A 27,242-nucleotide genomic window follows, 5' to 3' on the forward strand; every position below is an offset into this window, starting at 1 on the left:
GCGGCGGCTGACGCACTTTCTCCCACTGCCGCCGAGATTTCGCTGACTCCGGAGCCTCCCCTTCCTTGACTTTATGCGTCGCGGATCTTGAAAGGGTTTATAAACAGGGACGAGACATGTTGAGAAATGCCGTTTATTAGATAACGCGGGTGAGGGAAGAGGGGGCACAACTATCGGGCAAACAGCTTCAGAAAGTATTCCTCTAAAAATAAACTAGTCAAAAATTATACAAAACTTTTTTTCGCTAACCGCACAGTAACAGCGATATAAAACATGTAACCACTCAGAGGTTGTGTAATGAAGGAGTACATGCTTCCTCCTAAGAAAACCGTGCGACTTCTACTTGAATTCATGCAGAAAGAGCAACACCTCTATTATAAAATTTGGGAACAACCAGGTTAATAAACTAGGTTCCAAAGAAGCTTCCACCAAAACAATGATACAACGTATGGACGTGTCGTTTGAAAGGGTCCACAATCAAATAGGCAAATGTCTGTTCATGGCTTTTGTTTGAAGGATAACATAGGCCATTCTCATCCTGAGAGGAAGAGGAAAAAGAAACTGTTAATGACAACATGGATACCAATGAGCATATTCATACAATTTGAATAAAATGTATCATTCTGTTTCAGTTGTAACAATTTATTTGATGGCATAACACAACAAACACACCGGAGTTTATTTAAGTAGTTTTATCACATCTCCCCTGAAGGTCCTGACATTACAACACGGACGTAAGTAGCTCTAGCCGTCTGAACAGTGCCAATACCCTGAATGGAAATGTAAAATCCATTGCAAATGTAAAATTAAGCATGTAAGCACATGAATATATAATTAGAGCCTAAAATATAGACGATTAAATATACATAGACCCAATCATGTGTCCTTTGAAATAGAAAAATATTTAGGAACTATATATTAATAACAAAAGTTGTTCTATCAATAATTCTTTTTCACTTAACATTTGTTAATGCATCTGTTCAGTCTCCAATATTTGTGTCTAAGAAAAACTCTCTTTCTAGCTCTTATTAACATCTTCAAAATGTTATTTAAAAGTCTGCTAATTCTCACAAAGTGCTTTAACAGAATTTAGATGCTGAACTCCAAATTTCTCATTCCAAAAACTACACTCAGCTGACAACCAACACTATGAAAACTAGGTTCTTCAAATTAACATCCTACTTCTGCACATATCAATAAAAGCTTTAGTCTTGACAGAGCAGTAAAGCTGGTCACCCGCCTCAAATCCTACTTGGATTCAGAAATTAGATGTCTTCTTTTTTGATGCATTCAGTCTTGTAATTGAACATCTAACAGATGAACAAGCATGTAGCAGACACCTCCTTTCTTTTAAAACAGGTAACTGCTTCCTTCTGCTCCCTACAACTTTACACAGTATTAGAAGATATGTAAATTCTGTTCCCTTTTTTACTAGAGTAAATTCCCATATTGCATATAGTGTCCTTTTTTCCTCTAGGAAAACTTTAAATTCCCAGACTACACAGTATTCCAGCTTAGAAGCACATCTCTCTCATTCTTCTGTTGAAGCTCTTCTACTCTGCAGAATCCGTCTTTCTCTGGACCAAGGAATCATGAAAACTCTTAACACCCTATCTTAGTGGCTAAGGCAGTCAACTTGGAGGGAAAAGACCTCGTTTCCATTTTCTGGTCCAGGGACAATTTGTGAATTTTATCCAGTGGCTGTTATCAGCACCCAAATTTCTCTCCTGTTATTTAGAAGATAATGAATTCCATACTACATGTTCTTCCTTTGAGGAATTATTCAAGACCATAAATCTTAAATTAAGATAAGCAACTCCCTAAAAGCATTGTTTAAGAGAGGCAGAGATTTGATACATTTATTCTCATTATTTTCTGATAACAGTGAAATAGAGAAAGTTAAAAATAGTATTCTGTTTTAAGCAACACAGCATACAAGCTTTGTGGCTCCATTTTTAAGACATCTAGCTACATTCAGGCATTGTATAGGGATTCAGGTGCATGAAACACTGGATTCTCAGTTTCACTAAAGAGAGCAAGCTTTAAGTTGCGTTTTACAGTACTCAGCATCACAATGTCTTTGGAGTTTCATACAAAAATAACCTAAGCCCACCAAAAAGGAAGAGAAGACCAACATCAAAATGTGAGTGTTAATTAAACTGATTTCCCATTGCTATTAGAAATCCCATGTCTGCAGTCCTTACTGAATCAACCAACGTAAGTTGAGTTTTTGACCGTTTAAAAGCAGTGACAGCACACCGAAAGTTTGCCGAACAAAACACGAAAAAAAGCAAGCTAAGTTGTGGTGGCATGGCATTTCAAAAAACTCAACAATATACCAAGCTTGACAGCAGGAAAATAAATATTATATCATTTAAGGTAAGGGGGAAGGTTCTTTAATTTTAGTCAGTAAAAAGGTCGTTTAAAAAGAAAAACTAAAACACTTCAGCATAAAACCATCGGAACTTACATAGGGTTACTCTTGTCTTTAGAGTAATAGGTAATAGAGTAATAAAACATGAATCTAACCAGCTTGAACTTTGGTTCAAACATGTGGAGTTGGTGTAACACTTCCTTGATTTACTGATGCCAGAGTGGGATCAATTTAATTTGTTTCTACAAGAACATAGATATTCAGCCGAAGATTTCAAGAGTACAAATGCATAGCGTAATGAAGAAAGATACATTGAACATCTTTAAAAACGCATTATTTTATCAATAAGTTTTTAAAAAGACTTTGTGCATAAACTATTTATTACAGAGATTTCTAACACTGTTACAGTTAAGGTTCAGGTAAAGAAAGTTCTAAAATACCAATTAATATCCAAATACCTCAGATTTAATGAAGATTCATTATATGTAAGCTATGAAGCTTGGAGTTCAACAGTTTGTGGTCACATAACTTAAAATTTCTCTTGAGATGCCCTGGTCTACAGAGTTTTGATACTAACAGATCTGCAGAAACAGATAAATGAACCCTTATACCTTGAAATATTTAGATTAAGAGATCTTACTACTGAAACAATAAAACTGCCCTGAAGCTGTTTTTTAAACATACAATAGCACTTTCAAAGATGAGATCAGTTTCCACCACTGATTTTGACACGCCCACACTATTGAGATAGGTATCTGTGGAAACAGATTTGTTAGAAAAGAGGCATGAGACACAATTTTCGGTATACTGATGATGACAGCCAGCTTCATCTTTCTATATTATCTGATTTTAATAGGCTTTTTTTTTTTTTAATATTGTTTCCTAAACAAGGTCTTCTTAGCCACAGCCTAAACCAAATAAAAAGGGAGTGGTGGTGTCAAGAAGAAGTTACATAAAATTCTTAATTCCTGATATCATTCCTACTTTTACAGGTATCCAAATACATTTATTTGTCCATTTATTTTGTCCATTACATAGTTTGCAAAAATGTGGATTCCTCTTATTTCTCTGCTGATTCTCAAGCAACTTTTACCAGCTTGTTCTTTTCTATGTCAGGCCAAAAGGTTATGTCCATTTCTTTCAGATACAAACTAAGAAAATCTGGCTCATTCATTGTCACCTCCACATTAAGATTGCCTTAACACTCTACGGTTATTCAGCAAATTATCTTCGAAACTGTATCTACTGCAGAAATAGTTGTCTACTTTAGAGGAACTTTTCATCAAAAGCACAAGATATTTGTGTTCCAGTAAGTGCTATTCCTATCGTTTCCAAGCAAAGCTTAGGAGTTTTGATTCACAGAACCTCCAAACAGTCCAGAAATACCCACTGAAGCCTTTCATTTTGAAGTAACCTCATGTTTTAAGTCTGAGCATGTCTTTGGGATAAACTCTATTCTGAGAGAAGATTCTTCAGGATGTTCTTTAGTGGAAACCGGATTTTCAGAATTGTCCTTCACCTCACATAATTTCAGAATCTGAAGTAAAGCCTTATTTTTCCCTAAAGGCTATAGGGATTTTCCCCTAAAAGCTATAGAGATGGTATGCTCTGTATTTGCAGTGGATTTTCCTTTGCCCAGCCACTTCTTCGTTTTCAAAATGTTGCTAAAAGTTGTCTAGTTTTTGTTTGTTTTTTTTTTTTGTTTTTTAACTTATGATACTCAATATACGGCAAAGGCAGCTAGGGGAGCTCTTAAATACCGTGTCTGCCTAAACATAGAAATCCGCAAAGTTCATGTGAATCTACTGTTGATCCAGAAATGTGGGGAAAAACAGTAATAACAGAAAAATACCAAGTTATCAAGGTTTTTGTTATTGTTTTTCTTTTTTAATTCGAAGCCTGCCGCCTAGTAAACTGAGGTAAATTGTGATACATCCATAAAGTGCTCATTTTTAGAAAACATTTCAAGTCTTCCATGAATCACACACAGTAGTGACAAGACAATGACTCCCACATGAACGGGCTATTGGCAAGTTACAGGGAAGTTTGTGTAGTCTGAAATGACATCAGCTATTTCTTTTGGAAGTGGGTACATTATCTGATGTAATTATTATATACTCTGGTTACTCAAGAAGAATTAGGAGTAATTCAGCCTACTGTAACAATTAAATAGCAGATACACTGAATCCAGTAAACATGCAGCCCATTCTCAAACTCATCTTTATGGTAAATGTATGATTTTGCAAGAAAAACAAAAATAAATGAGACTTGAGAAAGGAGGGGAGAAGAGGGTAGTAGTCATCTCACTGCTCTAACTCTTGTGTACTGAACTGCCTTGCAGTCTTTACATAAGCAGATGCAACACAAACTATTCAGAAAGCTCTCTAAAAACATTTCTAAAATAGAATTACCAAGTCAAGAGTGAGTTCTTAATCCTTACTTCTCTTTCATGTATATATACAAGTAGAATTACTCAGACCTAAAGATACGGGTTTTTTCCCCATAAACTAGTTTCTGGATAACTGTCATGACTTCAAATATAATCCACCAAACCTATTTTTAGTGAGCTACAAAATAAAACTCTAAGTGCTGACTATTGCTGAAGAGTTACTAAAGAGTGCAAGCAGGATGAGATCGGGGAAAGGGTTCAAGAATAAAGAATGGCAACAGCTATGGAAAAATAACCCTTTTAAATTGAATATTAAGTTTTCTTTGTGTAAATGTCAATTCTTTATTTTCATGTTATGCATGTTACTTCCAGTAAAATCCTGTACCAAAAAATTGTTAGTACTTACATATGCAGACACTCTGAAGACAGTAGAAGTAATGCTTATTTCTTTTGTTCCTGGATTCTTTTGAACACTGAAATATAGGGAAATAATACAGGCTTAATACTTCCACCACAGATATTAGTCCTTCATTTAATAAATACATTTTGAACATACGCACCATATTCTTGCTCAGATTTTATCCAGTTAAAATTAATAGTTAGTATTCAACTTGTGCCACATGAACCATGAAAAGCTATATTAACAAACCTAGATAACATGGATATTGTAACATTTTACTGGAAACTATTAAATGAAAATATATCTAGTCATCTGAGTTGGGTTGGTTTCACTGTTTTCAACTACTATATCACACCAATATTACCCAGGCCTGGGTGACTCCAATATAAAGTTTGCATTTTGATATATAATGAAAGTAATTTAGCTAAATATTTTGTTAAAATATTTTTCTTAATTTTTACACACTCTTACAGGAAAAAAACTGCAACCGAATGGCATTTACCACAGATCATAAGAAGTAGCAGCAGTACTGGTAAAGAAATGCAGATGACAGTTCATTTTAAATTAATATATGATTATGTTTTAAGATCATTTTTTCCTCATTTGGAATGCTGTATGTAGAGAGAGCTATCTTAGAATAGTATTATGACTACTGAATCGTTCTATTGCTAGATTGTGATTGTTGCAAAAACTATGATTTCTTCCATCATAATTACTAGTAACGCTAAGATATTACTGCAGACTGACCAGACCTCTCAACACCTTCTCAACATATATTATATTTAAATATATATTGTCTCATTTTTCCTCAGGTCTGCTTTTGAGTGATGCTTACATTTCTTCATAAATTAGAACATGTAACTTCTACCAATTCATTTAATTTCACAGATTCTTATTTTCATTAACTCACTGTGGAATTGCTGAGCCTTACAAATTTCATACTCCATATAGCTGTAAGAAATGCATAGCTCAAATTCTACCTTACTATAAACAGGTTCAGTTTCTAGGAAAGGTCTCAATATAGCCTCATTGCTAGAGGATGTAGACCACAAGAGCTCCAGGCTATCTACCTATGACAGCAGGCCCCCGTTACCACTGCTTTTGCAAAGATTCTTTTTGTAAGAAGAACAAACAGAACCCACATCAACCATTATTTTTGTTGATTTGGTCTCTTTAGCCAATCAAAAATTTGACTTTTTTTACTGATTTCACCGGTAATGACAGTCATGTATGAATTGTCATTAAGTCTGTACTGTGAAGCGAATCTTTCATGTAGTGAGTCAGTAATGAGGCTTCTTCAACATTTTTTCTTGTAACTCACATGTTGATATACTCAACAGTGGATTAAGACAGCATTGCTGAACCTGGTACTGGCCCCAGTTGTCTGCCTTACCACCCCTCTGGAGATTATTGCCTTCCCAGAAGGGACAGCTCAACTGGTTCATGACTCAGCTTCTGAACCACTGCAGTTTACAGCCCAGCATATTAAGATAAACTAAAATGGATGTCAGTTTATGCTAACGTAGTGGGCTGTAAACCACAGCAGTTCAGAAACTGTTTAACCATCTCTGCTGAAAGAGTGACAACTTTCGGTGCAAGTTAGAGGCGGGTAGTGGGGTGAGTACTTTCTACCATACATGTATTACCACCCTCAAAAGCTACAGTTATATTTAATTTATTCTGGGATCACATTCTTTTGTCTGAAAAATACAACTTTCAGTTTCTGAAAGTTTATCTGAAAGTATCTGAAAACTTTAATTTTTCTATTATATATAAGATACACCTAGGATACCAAGGAAATCAGTGGCAGAGAACAAGTCTTTGTATATATTCCATTGCCTATAAATTGAGAAGATTTCCCCTTGTGGTTAGCTTTCTCTAAGTCAGTTTGCTAATTGAATGTTTATTTATCAAACTTTAATTTTTAGGGCAAAATAATATATCTGCCAAAATCAGACGAGTCTTTTCTTGTTAACTTGAAAGAAGGTAGGATTATGCCTTCATATTTGACATATTTATTTGGTATTTTTCCATAAAAGTTTAGAAAAAACTAACCTGTCTTCTTGATAGGATAATAATCCCATAAAAATATTGCCTTAATATCCCACTTTGTTCTTCCAAATTGTTATTTTCTAAACTATTAACTGAATATAGAAGTTCCTTAATCATTGTAATGTGCATCTCTTCTCTTTTTCAAGGAGAATAAATTTCCTCACCATTTCTCAATTCACTTTAAGTTCTACTTACATCCTAACCTTACTGGCAATATTTCATTAGGCTTTCCAAACATAAAAAGAGCAAATCAATGTCTTCAGGTAAATTGATTTATTACATGGGAAAGGGTGTGTAGAAAACACAGAAGGAGGGAGAAGTGAACAGCGAGTACAAGATACTATAGCAGCTGTCATCTTGAAAACACCATCACAAAAATCAGGCGTTAAGTATAGAAGACAAGATTTATCAGCTGGAGGAGATCACAAAGATTCATACAGCCCATTTTAACTAACATGTTTTGTCACGTAAATTTGTTTTTTAGTTTTAACTAAACTAAAAATATTACACAAAGTATTTTAAAAATTATTTAGGTAACATAGGACGTGACACATGCTCAAATTCTGGATGGATTCTACTGGTCACAGACTAATTACTGCTGCATTAGTAACAGACCACAAGTTGTGTATAAATTCATTCACAAAGTAATTATTAGTCTTTTTACAAAGTAAAAGCCTCTGCCATTTAATAGTTTTATCTGGAATTCTCTAGGTGTGTTTATAAAATACCTAGAAGGGTTAATTTCAAACGATTATTGCATTCTCTCATAATAAAGCTATATACATGGAAATGCTTTAATTAAATGAAATGTCAAACTTTTTGATATTATTTTTAAGCTAACTGCCCTGGAGTTAGAACTCAGCAATTACTGGCAGGAAATCGTAAGAAAGGAAGTGGGAAAAAGCTCATAAAAGACTGCCGCTCTGCGCATTAGAGAGACTTCCGTGGAACTCTTTATGCTTGAGCCTTCTGTAAAAAGCACTGTTACAGGACCAAATATTGGTGTTTTATAACATATATAAGCATTTATAAACATATCATAATTAGACCAAGTTCATCTGTGGGGATCCTAGTTTTTTAGTCCACATCAGCCAGCAGGCAATAATTTTTATACTGTCCACTTATTTTCACCAAGTGTTTTGAACTCACATAACTTCAAAATTAAAACTTTAGAAGAGTACAGCTTACAGCTTTTTTTTTTTTTTTAAAATACCACAATAAGTTTTCAATGTTACTTTGCAAATAGTAGGATGTATCTGACAAGCTTGAAATTCAGGATGAAAAGAAACCAGACATAGGATAACTGGCTGGAACAGAAGAATTTGAGGAAAAGTTGGTTTCCAACAACAATTTGAAGGTGGAGTGTTTGGTAGACAGAATGTACAAAACTATAACTGTTATGTGCAATAGTTTACAGAAAATAAGAGGCCATGAATAAGTAATTCTCCTTGCTTTATTTTCCAGTGTAATATCTGCAGAAATATCTGCGACACAGTGCACAGCTGGACTAGAAATTAGAAACAAAGTAAGTCAAGACTGTGGCATGAGAGTTCCTCATCAGTGCCACATTGCTTATCCATTCACTGGCTTTCTCTGTCTTAGGAAGGTGGTAACAGAACAGCAAAACTTTGGATAAACTGAGGGCTGAGGGAAAAAGAGAAAGCAGCAGAAAAACGTGATGCTGAAGGGGAAGAGAAAGCAGAGCCGGAAACGTCAAGATTGAGAGCTTTTCTGATGGGATTGTCAAAGAACTAAATATCAAGGGTGCAAGATAAAAGATTTAGTTAAATCATGGTGGGCTTTTTCAATTGCTAGTCAGTGTTAATGTTATCTCCATTGGACAGTGAGAAAACAACAGACATTATAGGCAAGGAAATAGAGAGGTACAGAGGTACATGGCAGATGAATAGTTGTATCAGGTGAAGTGAGTAGATCTATTTTAAAACTTTGGAGAATAGGAAAAAAGATGACAAGTGGGGAAAAAAAAACCCCACAATCTAATAGACCTTGAAAGGTTTTCTTCTGATACCATATAAAGGAAAGAAGAAGCAGGCATGAGAGAAAATACAGAAACATGCAAGGGGTCAATAAAGAAAAAGTTGAGGGGATAGAAAATGCCAATCATGAAAGTAAGATGAAAATGCAGGCAAGATTGTGGCAGAGGCAAATTTCTTTTTATAACAAGAACTACTTAATATCCTGATCAGGTTTTATTGTAGGAAAAGGAAATATGAAGGCAAAGAAAAGGAGTGATTCAGAACAAAGCTTTAACCTGTTTAGGAAGAAAACAACCAAATGGCAAAAGGAAGGAAGAAAGTGAAGGCACTGATTAGATTTGGCACTTTGTCATAGGTCATTGACTACAGCTGTTTCTGCTCTTGTGTTGTTAATGTAGAGTGAACTAAGGCCAAGGATTAGAGTAGAAAACGCCTTGTTTCAAGTGCAGAGTGAACTATTTAAAAGAAAAGGGAGGGTAAGACTGATGAATTGATAGATCCTTTTTTGTCATATTATGAATTACACTTGATTTCTCTCTATGTACGATATTATGATAATGCCAAAAATGAAGTTCACACAAATAAGAAATCTTTGGTAACAAATCACAATATCCAAACTAATAAATGAAGCAATACAAGTTAACTATTTCTAAAATTTCCTTTGAGTGCTTTTATCAGTCAATTTCTCATTTAATTTTTTTTTTCCAAAAGTATAAACTGTTCTACTGCTACGTTAATCGTTGATTTTAGATGATCCTGGGAAACAGCATAGCACTGAATCAACTTGCACCCTGAAAAGTATGGACAATCAGAAAATCTGAAAGCTGCTTAGAAGTAATTAAAGTTTGGTAAGCTTCTTTGGTTAAGTATTACAAAAAATTCCAAAAGAAAGACAAGTATTCTGGGTTTTATATTCTGTTTGAATACAGCAGTTTGAATGTAGCAAAAGCTACATTTACATGAGTGCTACAGACATCAGGAAATACTCAGGTGAGTAGGAATCACGACATCTGGTACTTTCGCCGTATCTTTGGTCAGACATGTAAGTTTTATTCTTAAGTTTAATCAAAGACTTTTTAAGAACAAACTCAATGATGAATACATCTTACACACATTTTTTTCTAATTTGCTTGTGTATAATCTTAAAATAGGAGATGAAATAACAATTTGTAATCACACCATACCAAATACAACCGAGGGAGGAAAAAAATCACGATTCTTACTTTAAGCAATTCTGCTTAAAGTGTTGCCCTTTCCAGTGCATCCCTTAGTATCCCTGTTATCAGAGTTCTTGTACTGTCCCACAGATCAGAGGTCTGCTATTGTTTTCATTGTTCAGGCTAGTATTGTACTTTATATTATCCCTACTTATACTTACCATAGGTGGCAAAGTATAACGCTACTAAATTTTAGTAATATTGTTGATGACTTTTATATTCTCATTAGCTCAGCTGGGAATCAATCTTTGTATAAACTGTTAACTACACTCCATTTCCCACTATCTGAGAAATAAGAAATTCTGTCAGTTAGAGAACTCACCACATACATATATATATATATATAACAAAACAGAGGAAAATAGCCATTTTTCTGAACTGGCATCTCTGATCAATCACCTCTAATATCAAGAAAAAACAAATGGAATTCCAAACAATCCCATACACCAGACTGGGCCAAAAATGTTGTAGCCCACTATATCATATTAACAGCCAGATTCTGCCCTCTTAGCTTTACACCGCGAGTGTCATTGTACCATTTGTTGACCTGAGAATGGCAAAACCCAACTGCATTTAAAAAATGCATAATAAGCTGGAATAAATATTTAAAGAACCAAAAATTTCAACTGAAGTATTTCAATTTTTTAAATCCTAAACCAAAAGCCTGAAAATTGTCCAAAAGTATAAATATCCAAGATCAATAATTGAAATTCTATCAATGGCAGTAGGAACACATACTAGTTCCAGTAACATGCCCTATTTTCAGTAGAGGATTACAGAAACAAAAATCTCTAAAATGGGAATGAATTATAAAACATCAGGACCATATCTGTACTACAGTAAAATGTTTTCATTTAGGATAGCTGCCATTATAAACTGCACATATTTTGCCATTAAAGTGTTATCATTGCTACATGTTTGAACACAAATGAGCTTGAAGATTGATTTTAAAAATCCCAGTGTTCAAAGCAGCAATGCACAGCATTTACACAAATTGGCACCAAGTGTCTATGCACAGCATTTACATATGTAATAGTACAAAAAGAAAACACTTACCTTACCAAGTCTTTATATAAAGCTTTTGTAGTTTCTAAGTATGGGCCAAGTACATCCTCAAACTGACAGACAGTTCCTCCAAGACAAAGATGCTTAAAAAGACAAAACAGAAACTCCTTGCGATCTGACTGACTGAATAGGTCATAATGGTCTGAATCTTCCAGAAGCAAGGCCTTATGGAACAAGAATACAATAAAAAGGTCAAATAGGTATATAATATCTAAGTAATCTCTTTGAGATGAAATACATAAATAATGCAGCTACGTTTCTGCATGTTAAACGGAGTTTATGTTCATATAAAATATAGGAAATAGGAATGGAAACAAATAAACACTTTTCTCCATGTAGAAATTCTTTTCCCCATGATGCAATCGATATCATGTTCACAGTTTATAGATACAATATAAAATCTTAATAGCAGAACCATCAACTGCTAAATTTGTGCCAACAAGAGATATGGAAATATTTTTCAAGAGTCTTACAATTCATTGGTTCATCACGCTAATGAAACAACCAATATTCTGAAAATAATCTAGGTATATTTGGTATGTTGATCACTGCCAATCAGTTTGTCCTTGATAACTTTGACTACATCTGTTATTGCTCATTCTTAAGCACATTCCAGAGGCAACCACTCAAATTCACACCGTTCTTTACTGCAGAATCTGGTGAATGTTTATCTGAGTATAAAACAGACATGCTATCCAGCTGCCTCCACGTGTCCCTCGTGCCTTTTGCATCAACACTACATGAACGCAGAAGTCTTCCTAGATTAGACCCAATGCTGCCCACGGCAAGGGTAGACAGGAATTGTAACTCAGGATAGCTAGGAAATGGCTGAGTCACATCAGCCAAACTGCAGATATCAACACAGACAAATGCAAACGGGTCAAAACCAGATTCACGCTTAACACTCTCTGGCCTTCTTTACAGCATCGCTACAGAGCTGAGTAGAAAAGGGCCAGGGCAGCAACTGCTCTTGATGGCCACTTCACACGTATCTCAATCCCCTTCTTAGTGGAAGCAAGAGGAGAAGACATTGCAGATGGGAAAAAAATGTCAAGTTTTGCAGCTGAAGTCCACTCTCTGGCAGAAGTAGATTAGACAGTCTGCTGCCCCCTACAGTCTACCATTCTAGGCTGCTGAGTAATTTACCTAAAGCTTTGAGGCAGCTTTTGGGAGATTTTGATTCCTAATTCTTTCTGTCATCTTAAGTCTTATGACTGGAAATTACGTTCATTTCAAAGAGATGTGAATCCTTCAACTTTCAAATGCAGACACATGCATCCCTTTCACGGGGAGGGAAATGAATAGGGACTAAAACCCTAATGATACCTCATTTTAAACATAACCTCTCACTTTTCACATCAAATATACTTAATTAAAAAAAAAAAGGTAAATTCCAATATACACACATAGTATTTTGAACTGCTCGTCTACAAACCAAATCTGAGATTCAAACACGAGTTTGAGTTCTGTCCTTTTCCCAGAACTTCACAAGACAGACCAGTTTTTCAAGCCGCATCCTGTAACCACTGTCACTGGCTCAAATACATTGTGTTCAAAGGGTTTGCCAAGTGCAAATGAGTGCAACTCTGTAATTATTAAGTACTTCTGTTGATTATATGTACAAGGAAGAGCAAAATCCAGTTCTCCCAGCCTATGCTTTGCTAATGCTAAACAAACATAAGTAATAAAAATTTGTTTGGGCTCATGAAGTCAAAAGAAACACTTAAAATGATGGCATGTTGATTAAGAAGGTGCCACTGTTCAAGAGGTTCTTTTTCAGAATAATCTGCTCTTTAACACCTGCACTGGAACGTAACAAACAATTTTTACCTTGCAGGCCTGTTCAGGGAGTTATATTTGTTTGAGCTTATGTTACCTGAAAATGAACGCTGCTAAATCTACACAGTTAAACACCATTAAAGCATAAGGGGAGATAATCATTAAAGAAGTAAATCAACAGAAAAATGATGTCCTTTTTACTTTCCTATCATCAAACTGAACTACTTACACAGCCCTCTAAAATACTCCTAAAATAGAAGTCTTCTTTCAATGGTCAAAGTCATTTCCCTTTTCATAGTTTCCTCTCCTTTGTTTCAGTTCAAAATACATGAAGATATCTTTCCTTAAATACCTTCACATATCACACATCATATGATCCTGGTCAGGAAAGCTTCAGGATGTAGCTATTGAGCACTTCAAATTTTATAAACTATTTAGAATAATGGGTGAACCTGCAGCTCTGGGTATCAGAAGAACTTTCCACTGGCACCACTTATTTTCCCCTCCTAGGCAAAAGAGGAGCTGCAATTTTTTTCTTTCCAGGTAGCAAATACTTATGAAAAAGGTAAGCTTCTACCTTTTCTCCCCACCTAAAAAGGAAAACGGGACCAACTGAAAAATAACAATTGTCTTGACACACTTGGGAACTGGAGTACCTCAGTCATTTATATTACATGGCTACAGATCTCTCCTTTTACCTTGAAAAGCACATATCAGAAGAAAAAATAAATACCGAAAAATGTGTCCTTATAGTACCTATCAGAGTATGAACATTTTAAAGAAATTATTCAGCGCCACACTGACCTTCCTTAATTCATCAGCGATGAGAATATCATCACAATATTCATCATAACATTTCACAATATGTCCAGTTTCTCTAACAACTCCTTCGGTGTATAGCCGATCAAAAAATGACATTGAAATCTGTGTACAGAGCAGTTCTGTAGCTTCAATTTTTATCACTTTAGAACCTGGAATACAATAGGAAGGCTTCACTTCAAGTCTGTTGTGTTAAATAAAACAGGAGAATGTCCACATGCTAATGGTTTTACAATAATTCATAATTTGATAGAGCATGGAAACAATTAACTTCGCTAAATGGCTGTGTGTGGCATACTCTTAAAAAAAATAAAAATCACATAGGTACAAAGCTAAATCACACAGCCCTCAAAAAACCAGACAAAGCTAAGAAAGAAGCAAGACCAAAGAAAACATTAAATCCATCTGAAAGCTACCTTACATCAAGGCTCATGCATTTGCTCCCTCTGTTGGCAATGCTATCAATCAAAACAAATAACAGATGAAACATAATGTGAAACTCAACATCATATTAGACCACACCTTAGAACATCATAATTTCACAACTTAAGCCTTAAAGAATCTGAGAAGAGAACACCAAATTTGGATTGAAGTACAAACGTCACTGTTAGTAACTCCTCACAAATTAAAAAAGGGATTCAACGCCTTTTGAAAATGGACACATTTGCAGTATTTTAAGTGATGTATCCATACTTTTTGGAAAGTTATTTTGTAGCTTACAAAACTACTGTAAGCTTTATTAGCCGCCTGTATCACATTTCAAAATTCTATAAAAAAGTAGTCAGTGCTTCCCTGCACGAACTGTGAGTTTGCATCCATTAAGTAGAGAGTACATTTTTCTGTCATTTTTCTGTTTCCCAAACTTGCAAGTTATCAGAGGCTTGATCCCCTTGCTCAGACATAGGCACCAATTGCCACTGGAGATGCCCTACAGTATTTTATCTAACCAGGTACCAGCCCATAAGGGCACATATCCTTTTTATATACAGTGTCACATCTACAAATCTGTATGTACGTGCTGGATAGCCTATGACATCTCAAATATCATTAGACTCCTATGTTTAGCCAGCTTAGGGCTCAGTTCAGTTCCATCTGCTCTCCACAGTTCAAGTATTCCAAAAAAAATATTAGGACACATTCTCTATTTGTCATCCCCGAATGTCCTTCAAGGGGTTTCTGAAATGCAGGCGGGGGAAGAGAGATATGGAGAAAACGTGAGCGCAGCAGAGAGCACAAGGGCAATGCAGCTCTGCAGAGATAAACTTATGGAAAGTCGGAATTTTATAAATATTATCTTCTCTCCCCTGTAGACTCCCTCTATGGGAGACTAGGCAACAATATCACAACAACAGAAGGCTGTTGCTATATACTTAAACATAAAAAACAGTGCCCTGGCAAACGGACCTAAAGGATCACTAAAGACTAATGTTCTTGAAAAGTCCAAATTTCACTCTAGATGACAATATTTCAGGAACAGAAACATGTCAAAAAGTGATGTACATACTGTAATGCATAAATCTGTGATATTTTGATTTTAATCTTTGCAAACATAGCATAACTTAACATTTCTCTTCCCTGCACTCCCACGAAATCCCTGGGATTTCTCCCATATACTATTACACAGAGATCATTTATTCATAAGTTAAATAGGGCTGGCATTTTGACATCTAAACCTGGGTAAACAGTCGCACATATATGATCACTCTTAAGCAAAAAAAAAAAAAGGGAATCTACAAATTGACTATCTGAAAAGGTGTTTGCACTTAAGCTGAAAACGATGGCATAAAGTTTTAGAATTAATTTATTGGGAAAATATGATGCAGAGAAAAACAACTACAGGAAGAAGCATGCCATTTAATTGCTTGGCTTTGCATATACATATATGGCTATGGCTACATTATCCAAGAAACTGTACAGGTCATTCTCTTAGCTGTCTACACGGCGACTGTCAAAAAATAATCAAAATTAAAAAAAAAACATAAGTCAGAGCAAACATGACTTGGAGCCTCAAAACTTTAGAAAAAAAAAAATAATTGAGGGTTTTGCTACCTCTCACCCCCTCACCACAAGACTCCTCTAATTTTTAGTTCTTAGTCAGACCCCCCCTTCATATAAATAAAAATCTTATAAAAGATTTAATAGGAATTGAGTCAGCCCCTAACACAGGAATGATTTTGGAAAGACTCACGAATCAAAAACTGATTCAAGATTAGTAACATCAGATGTTAAATGACTTGAAACAAAGGAGACATCTTACATTTTCCCAGTTATTGAGATCAAAGTATAAGAAATTCAGCTAGTTATAAGCTTTCATATCGTTAGGATTTTATTTGGGGTGGAGGGGAAGGAGGAGACACACTCTGCTCCAAAATAAGATTTTATGAAAACCTCCACCAGGAAAGATTGATCACTCAAGAGTTCTGTTACATATTGAGTAGCTTAGAAAAACAGACTGTAAATAGAAAAGTGTGAATGTGCTCGAAGGTCCTATTCTCCATTTCAGAGGTGAGATTGGGAATTAGAGAATCAGAATTTCCTGGAGAGGAGTAACCACTTCTGATAACACTGTAAAAGTAGGGAATAAAATAGGCGGGAGCAACATTCTGACAACTGAGTGAGTGGAAAACAAAGAGCTGAGAAGTACCGAAGCAGAACTTCTTATAACAGCTAGTTCTGGAACATCTATAAACCGCAGACAGTATGCTTTTAAATGAACAGGGGGAGCTAAATCCTAAATTAGATATATTTCCCTATTTATATCTAAGTTGTCAACTCCTTATTTTCAACATGAAAAAAAAAAAAAAAAACCCACAGAACTCCTCCAAAGCCTAAGAAAAAAATGTACCTCAGGGAAACCTCCTGTAACCTGCTATCTACAAAAAAAATTAAAAATAGAACACATATAACACAAGCTTAACACTCAGGTATGAAAAGATGGTATTTAAAAGTAAAAGGTGCAGACCAACAATTTATTAGTTCAAATGACATCTAAAATTTTAGTGAATGAAAACCTGCAACGGCAGTGTAGAAAACTTGCTGATTTAAGATTTTTAAACCTTGATCTAAAGACAGCAATCAGTAGCGCTTGAAGTACATATGGCAACTAAGAGTCTTTCTTAAGCAAATACTAAACTTCTGTTTACAGAAAAAAGACAGTATCCCCATCCCTTTGAAGATAACTTTTCAAGTGTTAATTGAGTTTAACCAGATACTGTCCTGCCTCCCTGAGACTGCTGACAGGTGCAAGGCCAATAACGTGTCAAAGGAAAAACTGCTATTCACGTTTCACTGTAGCTATTTAAAAATGCAAGACTTAACATGTAAGTTGATATGCATCAAATTATGTTCATTTTGCTGCTTCTGTTTTAGAAAAATGAGAGGAAGAGATGAGAAGGCTTAAAGCACACGACAGAGCTATCAGGTGCTCTGGGAAGCAACCAAGAAGAGGGAAAAATATATCCCTATGACAACAGGCAAAAAAACGGTGGTGTGAGGAGAGATAATAAAACAAAGTATCTGTCTAATCAAACGAAGCAGAAGAGAGAATGTCCTAGAGTTCTCTTCACCTAAAATGCTGTATTTCAACTCCTATTAAAGCTGGAGTCCTTTAGACAAGGTACTATTGTAGATTCTATCAGGAATTCCAGCATGCGGTTGGGTGCAGGGGGCAGGAGTACATATGGCACACTTGGGGAACCCCAAGTTTCATGCCACCTTGTGATCTAACAGATGGAGACTGAAGATATTAAGGTCTGATAAGATTAAGGTGTGGATGAGAATAAAGAGAAGAACAAAACTGAGGAGATAAGACATGGAAAAAAGTAGTAAAGAACACTTAGATTTTAGGGAAAGGAGATAGGCAAATTACAGAGCAGAGGTAAAGATAAATATGAAAGTGAAACCAGGACCACTTGAATTCTAAAGAATGATAATTTATCATTTTAGCTAGAGGAAAAGAAGAGCCTGAAGAAAGCAAAAGGATTATGAAAACAAATAATCTAGTAAAGTAATACTATATTGATATTTTATATAATGCTGACAGCATCTTACAATGTAGATTCAGCTTTGTTAATGTGCATAGGTAAACATGTTCTGCCCAAGCTCGCAGAGAGGGGAGAACGAAGTTTTTCAGAACCAGTCTAAACCCCACTCATCATACTATGCATCCTGAATATCTCTCCCTGCCAAAAAAAAAAAAAGTATTTTTGTTTACAAGACAATAAATTTAAATCCTAGATTATGTCATTTTCTTCATATTTTCTAAAAAGTAAAATAAGCCCATTTCCAGTATCCTCTTGCAAGAAAAGAAACTTGTTATTAAGAGTTCTCCACAGTGACAAGTAAACAGTGTATGTGGATTAACTGAATGTCCGAAGAAGAAAATACCGGAAGATGATTTTGTACCTCCTCCCCCTCAAAGTTAATTCTTACTATATTTTTAAAAAATGCACATGAAGACTAAGTATAGAAAAATGTGCCAACATTCCTCACCAAAAATAGGCAAAGAATGGGAAGATGAAATTTTAAGAGCAAATGGCGTATACCAGCTGTTCGGGATTTAGAGAGGGAACCCTTCCAGTCCTCAGAATAAAATGCATTACTTCTGTGTTAAGATAGATTCAGAAGAATTAGGAGTTAAGAAGCTGGGATACTTGGCAAGTGACCCTCTGCTTTCAACAGGAGGTATGTAACCTACTGACCTTCCTCACTACAGGGACTAGCAAGTCACAGGCTAGACAGATAGTCTAACAAGATCCTCGCCCAAAGCAGGAAAAGAAAAAGGTTTGCCCATGCTTTGAAATGTATTTATTTTCCTTTTGTTTCCCAGAAAGGAAAAGAGGCACTGACAGGACACCCGTATTTGCATTTTCTATGCTTCATTTTAACATCCCATTATGGTGCCTTAGGAAAATAGATTGGCAGTGTCTAGCATCACAGTGTACAGTGGGGAAAACCTATGTCAATTCCACAGAGCAGAAATGGAAAAGTAAGTAAACAAAAAGTTTAATTAAATATTTACATGCAATAAAGTTATTCACAGGCAAACTGAAAAACTGAGGGCTTCCCACAACGCCCTTTTTAAATATACCTATAAAAGAAAACTACTGTGGCATTATCATAGTTCACATTACGCATAAAATCTCCTTACATTATCACACACAATTTGCATGAAACTTTAACAGTTTCATTTATATAATTAAAAATGCCATTACAAAGTGCTGCCATAAGCTCACATGCTATTTCTGTTTGGTCTTTTTTTCCTTTAATGTGTTATCTACATCTACAGACACAATCAACTGTTATAAGCAGTTAATAATACGGCAGTGAATGAGAAGTCATCCTTATGCCATGATTACAAATAGCGTAACCTATCACACGGCTCTCTTCCTGCAGCTAGGTTATTTCTGTTGTACAGCTAGAGTATTTATGCAAGCTCAGGAGTGCGCTCTACCTAATGTTCTGCTCCCTCAACCTCAATCTGTAATACAGCAATATTCTTCGATTTGCTCTAACGTGGCTGCAACCATGGAAGAGTGTCTTTCTCCAAATACTATCTCTGAACAAGGTAGTAAGTTCCGTGGATACTGCACAGTTGATGACGTCTGGATACAACATGACTATGTCAACTGGATTTTACAGACCATTTACAAACACTTCCAGTAACTTGGTTTATGGATCAAAACAGGGGTCAAGGGGAAAGAGTGTAAAACCTGATCATTTAGTAACAAACTAGGTGAGAAACGTTTCCTATTGTTTAATAAAAGTAGTCATTCTTTAAGATATTTAAATCAGGCAAAGATATGGATTCATACGAATTTTCATTACTACAAAACGATAAACTAGAAGAAAATAGTTACAACACAGACTTTTTTCTTTAATATTAATTTATTCTAATTTTACCCAAAGTAGTCCACTGTCCTGAAGGTGAGAGCAACTTTAAACTGGAGTTCACATTTTGATCATTAAAAAATGCCTACAAAATTAAAATAAGAGATAAGAGTTAATGAAACGAAACATAAAATCATCGTACATTGCCTTCGATATTTTTAAAACAAATTATAAGAATTCAGTTATTAAGTAGACCCTTTAGTTTGGTTGCGAAACATCATACCACCAAACATATTTTTCCTGTAACTCCGTATAGCCAGTGTCTTTATTTATTTATTCAAGATATTTTCTTTTACACATTTAGGTATACAATGTGAGATTTTTACAGTAAAGTACTACAGAATATGCAAAGAGGATGAGTGAAATCCTTGGAGCTACAGAAAAAAGAAGAGGCGATAAAGCAATTCTACCTCTTTATGCAGTGCTGTTGAGCTGAAAAATGAAATGCTAAATATGATTCTAATATCTACATTTCAACAAGGAAGCTGAAGCTTGTAGACGTGTAGGGATACACAAAAATGATTAAACAGGTACAGAAGAGATCCACAAGTTATTGAAGAAATGGAGAAAATGTTCTAAGTTAAGATTTAAAATGGTCAGTCTTATTAATTTATCGCTTTTTATTTATTAATGAAAAAAAGAGATGTGCATAGTGATTTTGGTAGCTGACAAGTTTAAAATGAGAGATAAACTGATTAAGAAAACCCACACATATGCAACCAGAATGAACAATCACTAAACAAGCTGCTAAGACACATGATGGATTTTTCAGTTTCTGCATCATCAAATGACTTTATCACGTCTCTGGGATATAGAGAGATCAGGCTACGTAATGCAATGGTCCCTTCATTCTCAAGTTAATTCTCATCTACTCAGAGTTCTTCATTTCACAGTGGTATTTTTACATTTCTAATTCAAAAGCAACAAGCACTGAGATGGTAAATGCGTCTTTAGTAAACTTTGATCATTTGAAATGTTTTCCAGTGAATTTCTTTAAAATATCAAGTAAATTCAGTTATGGAATTCTGGATTCTTCTTCTGGGATAACAACATAAAATATCCATACGACAAATTAAAAGGGAAAGATTCATTGTTTTTAAAACTTTAGATGATTATTTTTTCCCTCTTCAAATAGATGAGCACGTTTTACTTTGCAGACAACAAAAATGGAGAACATGAAGCCAGCAGAGGAAACGAGTCTCAAAAAGTTGAGAGCCCACAATTCCAATATAAATCAATGGTGCACAGTAAGTTTAAAAATCTTGCATTTTCAGAAATGTGGTATGCATGCAGGTCTAACTGCCCAGTACAGTTACTGTGACAAAGCAATAGCTGGTACCAAGGGTACTAACTGCACGTACACAGTTTAAAAACCTATCCCTGCATGGACTTCCCAACATTAAATGAGGTGGCCAAGATCAGCATCCAGTTCAGATTCCCATTCTTGGGCTTGAATGACTAAATTGTTCATTCTTAAAAGAGAGAAACATTAGTACAGACTAAGATACTTTCACTGGACAACACAGTTAATCTACAAAATAAGACTTTGAACACTACACCTGAATCACCTGCTTCCAGCAAGACAGTGAGAAGACTACGACAAAACTGCATGTGAACATTGCTGCAGTATTTTTCTTTATGCAGGTTTCCACAGCTATAATTTCATGCAACACACACATGTTCATTTAAATATAAAGGAATTAGAGCTACCATAACAAACTCATCCTTCAGATAGGGCTTAAACGGCTGGTCAAAACTGAATGCTTGCGCCGCGATCCTGCCTTGCATGGACCTGAAATGGAAACATGAGATGCAGTATTCTGCAGACGCACTGGGTACTTGTTCACTCTGCAAACTTGCCTAGATACACTATACGAAGTCCTCCTCCCCCGACAAATCATTACACACGTTTCTCTTCCTCTATCGTCCCTTCTTGTCATGCCCCGGATGCCCCAAGAAGGGGTGGGGGGAGCAAAATCCTGCTTACGCAGCATCGGAGCAACGTCGCAAAGCTGAAACAAGTCTTGGCTAATTTTGGAAAACAAAAATAAACGAGGATTTAAAAAAAAAAAAAAAAAAAAAAGGAAAAGCAGCCCACGGACCGGCCGCCACCGCGGAGCGGGCGCTCTGAGGGCGCTACCCCGGCCCCCTCCTCCTCCTCCTCCTCCCCCCGCCCCCCAGCGAGGCCGAGAAGCCTCCCACGGACCAGCGGGCTCTCCCCCTCCCACCATTTGAGCAGCCGATCCCGGGTGTCCCGGCTGTCCAGGCCGGGGAAGGCTTTCTGGGGCAGGGCGCGGAAGGTGAAGCGCACCACGCACGGCGCCTCCCCGGCCGACATCTTCCCTCGCCGGCGGCGGCGGCCCGGCGGTTGCCGTGGAAACGGGGCCGCGCAGGCGGTGCGCCGCCGCCGCGCTCCCGCCGCGGGCTGGGCCCCGCTAACGAGCGTTCCGCCGCCTGACGGGGCCGCGGCGCAGCCTCCCCCTCCCCCTCCCCCCCCCCGGCGGGGCTGCTTTCTTCTCTGAAAACTTCACAAACCCGCTAATTAAACATCAGTCTTCTTTCCCCCCAACGCCCCGCTCAAGTCTCTGCGGCAGCAAAACTTGTTCGGACCCGCCAGAGCAAAGCCTGGCACCGGGGGCCTGCTGACGCTGCCGGCAAAATGAGGCGCCGGGCCCCCGTCAGCCGCCTTGGTTAAGGGCGGCCCCACATCACCGAGCCTTAAAATAATGGGTTTGGGCTTCGTCCTACTTCCCAGGGTGCTGAGCCGTTTGGGAGTCCTGCGGTCACGTTTTCAAGCTTTTCGCAATAGAAAATTATCCAAGGAAAGTACAGCCTTACTTAAGTTGTTTTTAAAAGCCCAGTAAAGCAAGCGATACCTTGCAAACTTTGGGGAATTTCCTGCCCTTTACAAGGAAAGGAGCGAGAGTTTAAGGCTGTCACGCACCTTTTCGCTGTATCCTGTAGCGATCCACCCCCGCTCCAAAACGAGACCTCCCTTTGCTCCCAATCTCCACGAAATGTTATCTTTCACCTGCTGCTTTGGTGAAACAGCAGGCCGACTTTTAGGTAACAAGCCCAGTAGGGGTTTTATTTGTTTGTTTCTAATTAAAAAAGTTAAAGCAGAATCACATTGCATGTCAGCAGAAACATAAATGTGCAGAACATAAATGGGCAAAAAATTCCATTTTGAGGGACAAAAGCAGACAACCAAGGCAAAAATTGTACACGCGCACTGCCGCTCCCCATTTGCTTTTAAAGGAAGTCGTATAGCGCCCAGCCGTAGGTTGGTGTCTTTGGTAGCTTTTCACTCTTACAGCGTGTTAGTCAAATATTCTGTCTTGCAAACAGGATTGTATCGAAGGAACCCAAAAGAAATAGATGTAATAAGTCTATTAAAAAACTCTATGTTTTGAAGTAGTAAAGCTTCTGTAGAGCTCATTACTAACTACATACTTACTAAGTTTTGTAAAAGGATGTGTACACCCGTAGACTGCTGTTCAGCAAATCAAATTATCGTGCAGCAGCTGTACTACATTTAACTCGCCCTTCTCGATGTATGTTTTCCCCATTCTGTTTTCTTCAAGCATTTCCCCACACACTTGCATTTTTTTTCCCAGAAACTTTTACTTGGGCCTTTAAAATGGTAGAAAATAAAGCTATCCTACACTTGAAGATGCTTAAACTATAGTGACAATTCAAGAGGGCATAAGCAGGGAAAAGGCACATCTTTTTACTTAGTATTTAAATGCAATCTAAAAAGGAGACACCTGAAACACATTTTTAGAACCTTATTCTCAGCCTGACTCCAGCTACTGCAGCACTGCCCCAGCTGTTCAGTTCCTCTTGCCACTAATATTACCAGCCCGAGATTAAATAGCCAGAGTGAAAGAACTGGTTTGGGTGGTGAGTGGTGTGTAGTAACAACTACTGAACAGGTAAATTGTTGATTTAGAGTTGTACACACTCAAATACAGGATTAAAAAAAAAAAAAGAAACTTTAGATCCTGGACTTCTGCAGCAAAAAAAATCCTACTGCCTTTATTAAGGATTTTCTCTGGTTAAAGCACTGAATCAACAAGCATACACTTAAATGCCACTGAAATCAGGAGTGTTTAAATGCTTTGATGAATCAGGAGGAAGGAAATGAGTAACTGCACGACCGGCTGAGAAGGATCAGGACAGGAAACTCTAAATTATGGAATTAATTTCTTTAATGTTATGCCATCTACCTATCTTAGTTTTCTAATTCAATATTTTCAGTTCCAAGCAGTTTACAATGGTAGATAGGGATTCTTCATTTAAACAGTGGCCTCATTATCCTCTGCTGTCATTCGCAGCAATATAAAATAGACAGAGAGACCCAGTACTCCTTTAAACACAATAATTAAAACTTGTTTCCTAAAAAAAATCATGCTATTAAGCATTTTGTGGTCTCAGGAAAGACATTTTGAGGGAAGAAAACAATTTTTTCTGCTGCAAAATGAAGCCTTGCAAATATACATTATTAAGCAATAGTAGTATCTCACTTTTTTCGCCAGACTAATTTTCAGTATTATTTGTTTTGCACATATTTACTTATATGTGATTTTGAAGAGTTTTACAGCGCTGAGTAAACTGTGGCCTTTAAGTGCAAAGCAAACAAACCAGCCTTTCCATGGCAAACAAAAATCAAATTACAGAGGACCAACCCGGTTGCACCTTTGCGGAATGCATCGGTTTTTAAGGCAAAGGTCAGCGGGTGGCACATTAGCAGCCCATTCCCGTCGGGGAGGGAGCAGAGGACTCGCTTAGCAACTCCTCCCTCCCTGCTGGCAGGAATCTTCAACATCACTGAGGAGTAGTTAAGCTGCATGAATGAGCCCAACAGAGGAGGAAAAGGATAAAAATCAATGTACATTTGCGGCATAATTTAGTCTTTCCAGTCTTAAAAGACTGTAGGGGAAAAAAATCTGATTGGGAGTACATTAAAGTCGAGATCCTTCAGCCTTTCTGCAATGACGACTAAAGCCTCCTAGTGTAGAAAGTATTAGGTACTATGGTGAATACTTGCTCCAACAAAAGACTTAGGGGCAATAACGCTCAAAGGTGGGCACTTGCTGTTGATAAAAGAATCCAGACTCGGCAAGTTCACTAGAGAGACAGAGGGAAAGAGTTGAATACCATGGAAGTCAACTAAAAATACATATAAATTAGCAAATAGGAAAGACTATGGTATTTCTGAATTCCTCCTTTTCTTTACCCCCAGCTTTTTTTCCCAAAAGTGCTGTCCTTCAGTTAAGTCCCTGTCTGCGCTAGAGCTGGGCCAGGAATCCTCAAATACAGGCAAGCACCAACGCCTCTGCTTGCAGGGGTGAGATTTTTCTATTCAAACGCAACTAAAGAGCTCATGGTGGCCACTTTCAAACAAGGTTTTAAGTGACTAGAGTGCTCGCCCAGCAAGAGGGAGATCTGGATTTTAGCCTCTTTCAGCTTGAGAAACGTCCAAGCTCACAGCTCTTAAGCACTCAACGACTGGGGATGGTGTCATGTTCCCTGAATTAATCCAACATTATCCTAGGAGGCTCATTTCTGGAACACAGTATCAGGGCCCTGAATGAAGTGCAGAGGTAACCTCTTTTGCTTGGTAGCATGGCTGCCTGTGCTCCAGGCGAGCTCTGCGGTGGGGTCTGACCACTATGAGAAGAGCTGGGTGAGACAGAGCTGTGAGAAGCCTTGATGGGAGCCTCCTCCTCTTCGCTCGGGAGCTACACTTCAGCTCCAGCCTTTTCTCCTTGCTCCTGGCCTGGGCTGCATGGATGGTGCCTACCCATGAACCTGCTTGATCCTCCACCTGACTTGACTTCCCAGCTTGACCTCGGACCTGCCTCGTCACTACAGACTTGTCCAGCAATGCGAACTCGTGGTTGAAACTGCTCGCCATCACCAGACCTGCCCTGCTTTTCTGGTTCGGGTGGGTGGGACTGTGGCCTTGTCGATGAGGACAGGACGCTGCTCCTGCCAGCCTTGCTGTCACCCTTGGCTTCCAGCTTGCGTACTTTCATGAAGCAGCCCGCTCTTGCTGCTGCATGACACACAGTAGGCGGAAAAAAAGATGGCTCTTTATGCTAGATTTGTCCATGTTGCCTATTTTAGTTTCATCAGCTCAGTATATTTGAGTGACTGTTCCATTAGTAACTTCTGCTTCCAAGGACTTCTGATATTTTGCTTTATATGTGTGCGACAGCCTGTTACAAGGCTTCACTCAAAAAGCAATGCCAAAATAGATAATTTACAATTTGCATCATGAAAAGTATTTAGAAATATGTAATAGAGAAAATATGTGAGGCTAAATGCCAAAAGTGGGTTTAAGCATCAAAGCAGTAAGCGTTACAATGTCTGCATTTCCCTTAGTCCTTGAAATAGAAACATAAGGTGCCTGAAAATGCATGGTAAGAATTAGAGTGAGTCCCAAGAAACTCAACATGCTGTGTGTGACACCGTCCAGTAGGGAAATGAAGAGAATCGGTGCATTTAAATATCACCTTGCTTTCACGATGTACATACTCCCTTTCAGATTCACTGCCTGGACCTCTGCCTTGAGCACTGGTGTCTACACTCCCTTTTTCAAGACTGGACATAGGTTACCGTTTCTTTTAAACCCACTAGAAGAGAAGAGGGTTAGTGAGCTGCTATTCCTGTTTCCAAGCCATACCTGAGTTGTTCATATGCACACATAGGAAGAGGGATGCCCAGTTTCACATCCATCCTGTGCTTCAAGAGTTCAGACCTATACCCCCTGTCTTCAAGGAATGTATGCCAATAACACAAAGCTTATGTACATAGCTCTCATGAACAGTTTACATACCAAAGCTTACCGATGGATCAGGGTAGTTCTCAGAAACTGTTTCCTTATGTACAAAATAGCATTTTACTATAGTAGTTAAAGGATATTAATATGAGTGTGTCCCTATAACTGCTTGGCTGGGGGGGTTAGGAGGGAGGGGACAGCTTTGGGGCCTATCCAAGCGCTGAAGACTGTTTATTGCTTCTATCCAGTGATTGCATGACTAATATGAAATACAGAAGTGATCTTGGATTTAGGCATGCAAATTCTTCAGGAATCCTGTTTTAAACCCCTTTTACTGATTCTGACTGCAGGAATTTTTTCTTATTATTTGTACAAAGGGAAGCAATTCTGTAACCATACTGCCAGGTGTTCTGTTAGTCACCCAGAAAACTTTTTGCAGCTATATTAAGGACCAAATTTTGTCTACGGGTGTGC

At 37.4% G+C, this 27,242-nt stretch overlaps 1 protein-coding gene across 3 annotated transcripts; it reads right to left on the reverse strand.

The window, feature by feature from the left end:
* Nucleotides 1–117: 117 nt before the first annotated feature.
* On the reverse strand, nucleotides 118–23,220 carry CFAP300 (cilia and flagella associated protein 300). Of its 3 annotated transcripts, none has more exons than XM_009674341.2 (7): nucleotides 22,926–23,220; nucleotides 21,692–21,773; nucleotides 19,994–20,066; nucleotides 14,078–14,244; nucleotides 11,486–11,658; nucleotides 5,170–5,236; nucleotides 118–538 (listed from the first exon to the last, which is right to left on the reverse strand). In XM_009674341.2, exons 2-7 carry the CDS (start codon nucleotides 21,767–21,769, stop codon nucleotides 407–409), a joined length of 690 nt encoding a protein of 229 aa, XP_009672636.1. In that variant the 5' UTR covers nucleotides 21,770–21,773; nucleotides 22,926–23,220; the 3' UTR covers nucleotides 118–406. The 3 variants fall into 3 exon arrangements, with proteins under 3 accessions (XP_009672636.1, XP_068786495.1, XP_009672635.1); XM_068930394.1 differs by lacking the exon at nucleotides 22,926–23,220 and adding an exon at nucleotides 22,210–22,431; XM_009674340.2 differs by lacking the exon at nucleotides 22,926–23,220 and adding an exon at nucleotides 21,969–22,149.
* Nucleotides 23,221–27,242: the final 4,022 nt, after the last annotated feature.

Source organism: Struthio camelus, chromosome 1 (genome assembly GCF_040807025.1).
Source record: "Struthio camelus isolate bStrCam1 chromosome 1, bStrCam1.hap1, whole genome shotgun sequence".
Lineage (NCBI taxonomy): Eukaryota > Metazoa > Chordata > Aves > Struthioniformes > Struthionidae > Struthio > Struthio camelus.

Bases quoted from the DNA above. Each gene is read 5' to 3' on its own strand.
- CFAP300 (XM_068930394.1), bottom strand. From the start codon at position 22,319: ATGTCGGCCGGGGAGGCGCCGTGCGTGGTGCGCTTCACCTTCCGCGCC. The intron at 14,245-19,993 runs GTAAAATTAGAA...ATTGTATTCCAG, and splicing joins AGGACAGTGGACTACTTTGG to GTTCTAAAGTGATAAAAATT. The intron at 539-5,169 runs GTAAGTACTAAC...TCTTCCTCTCAG, and splicing joins TCTTCAGAGTGTCTGCATAT to GATGAGAATGGCCTATGTTA.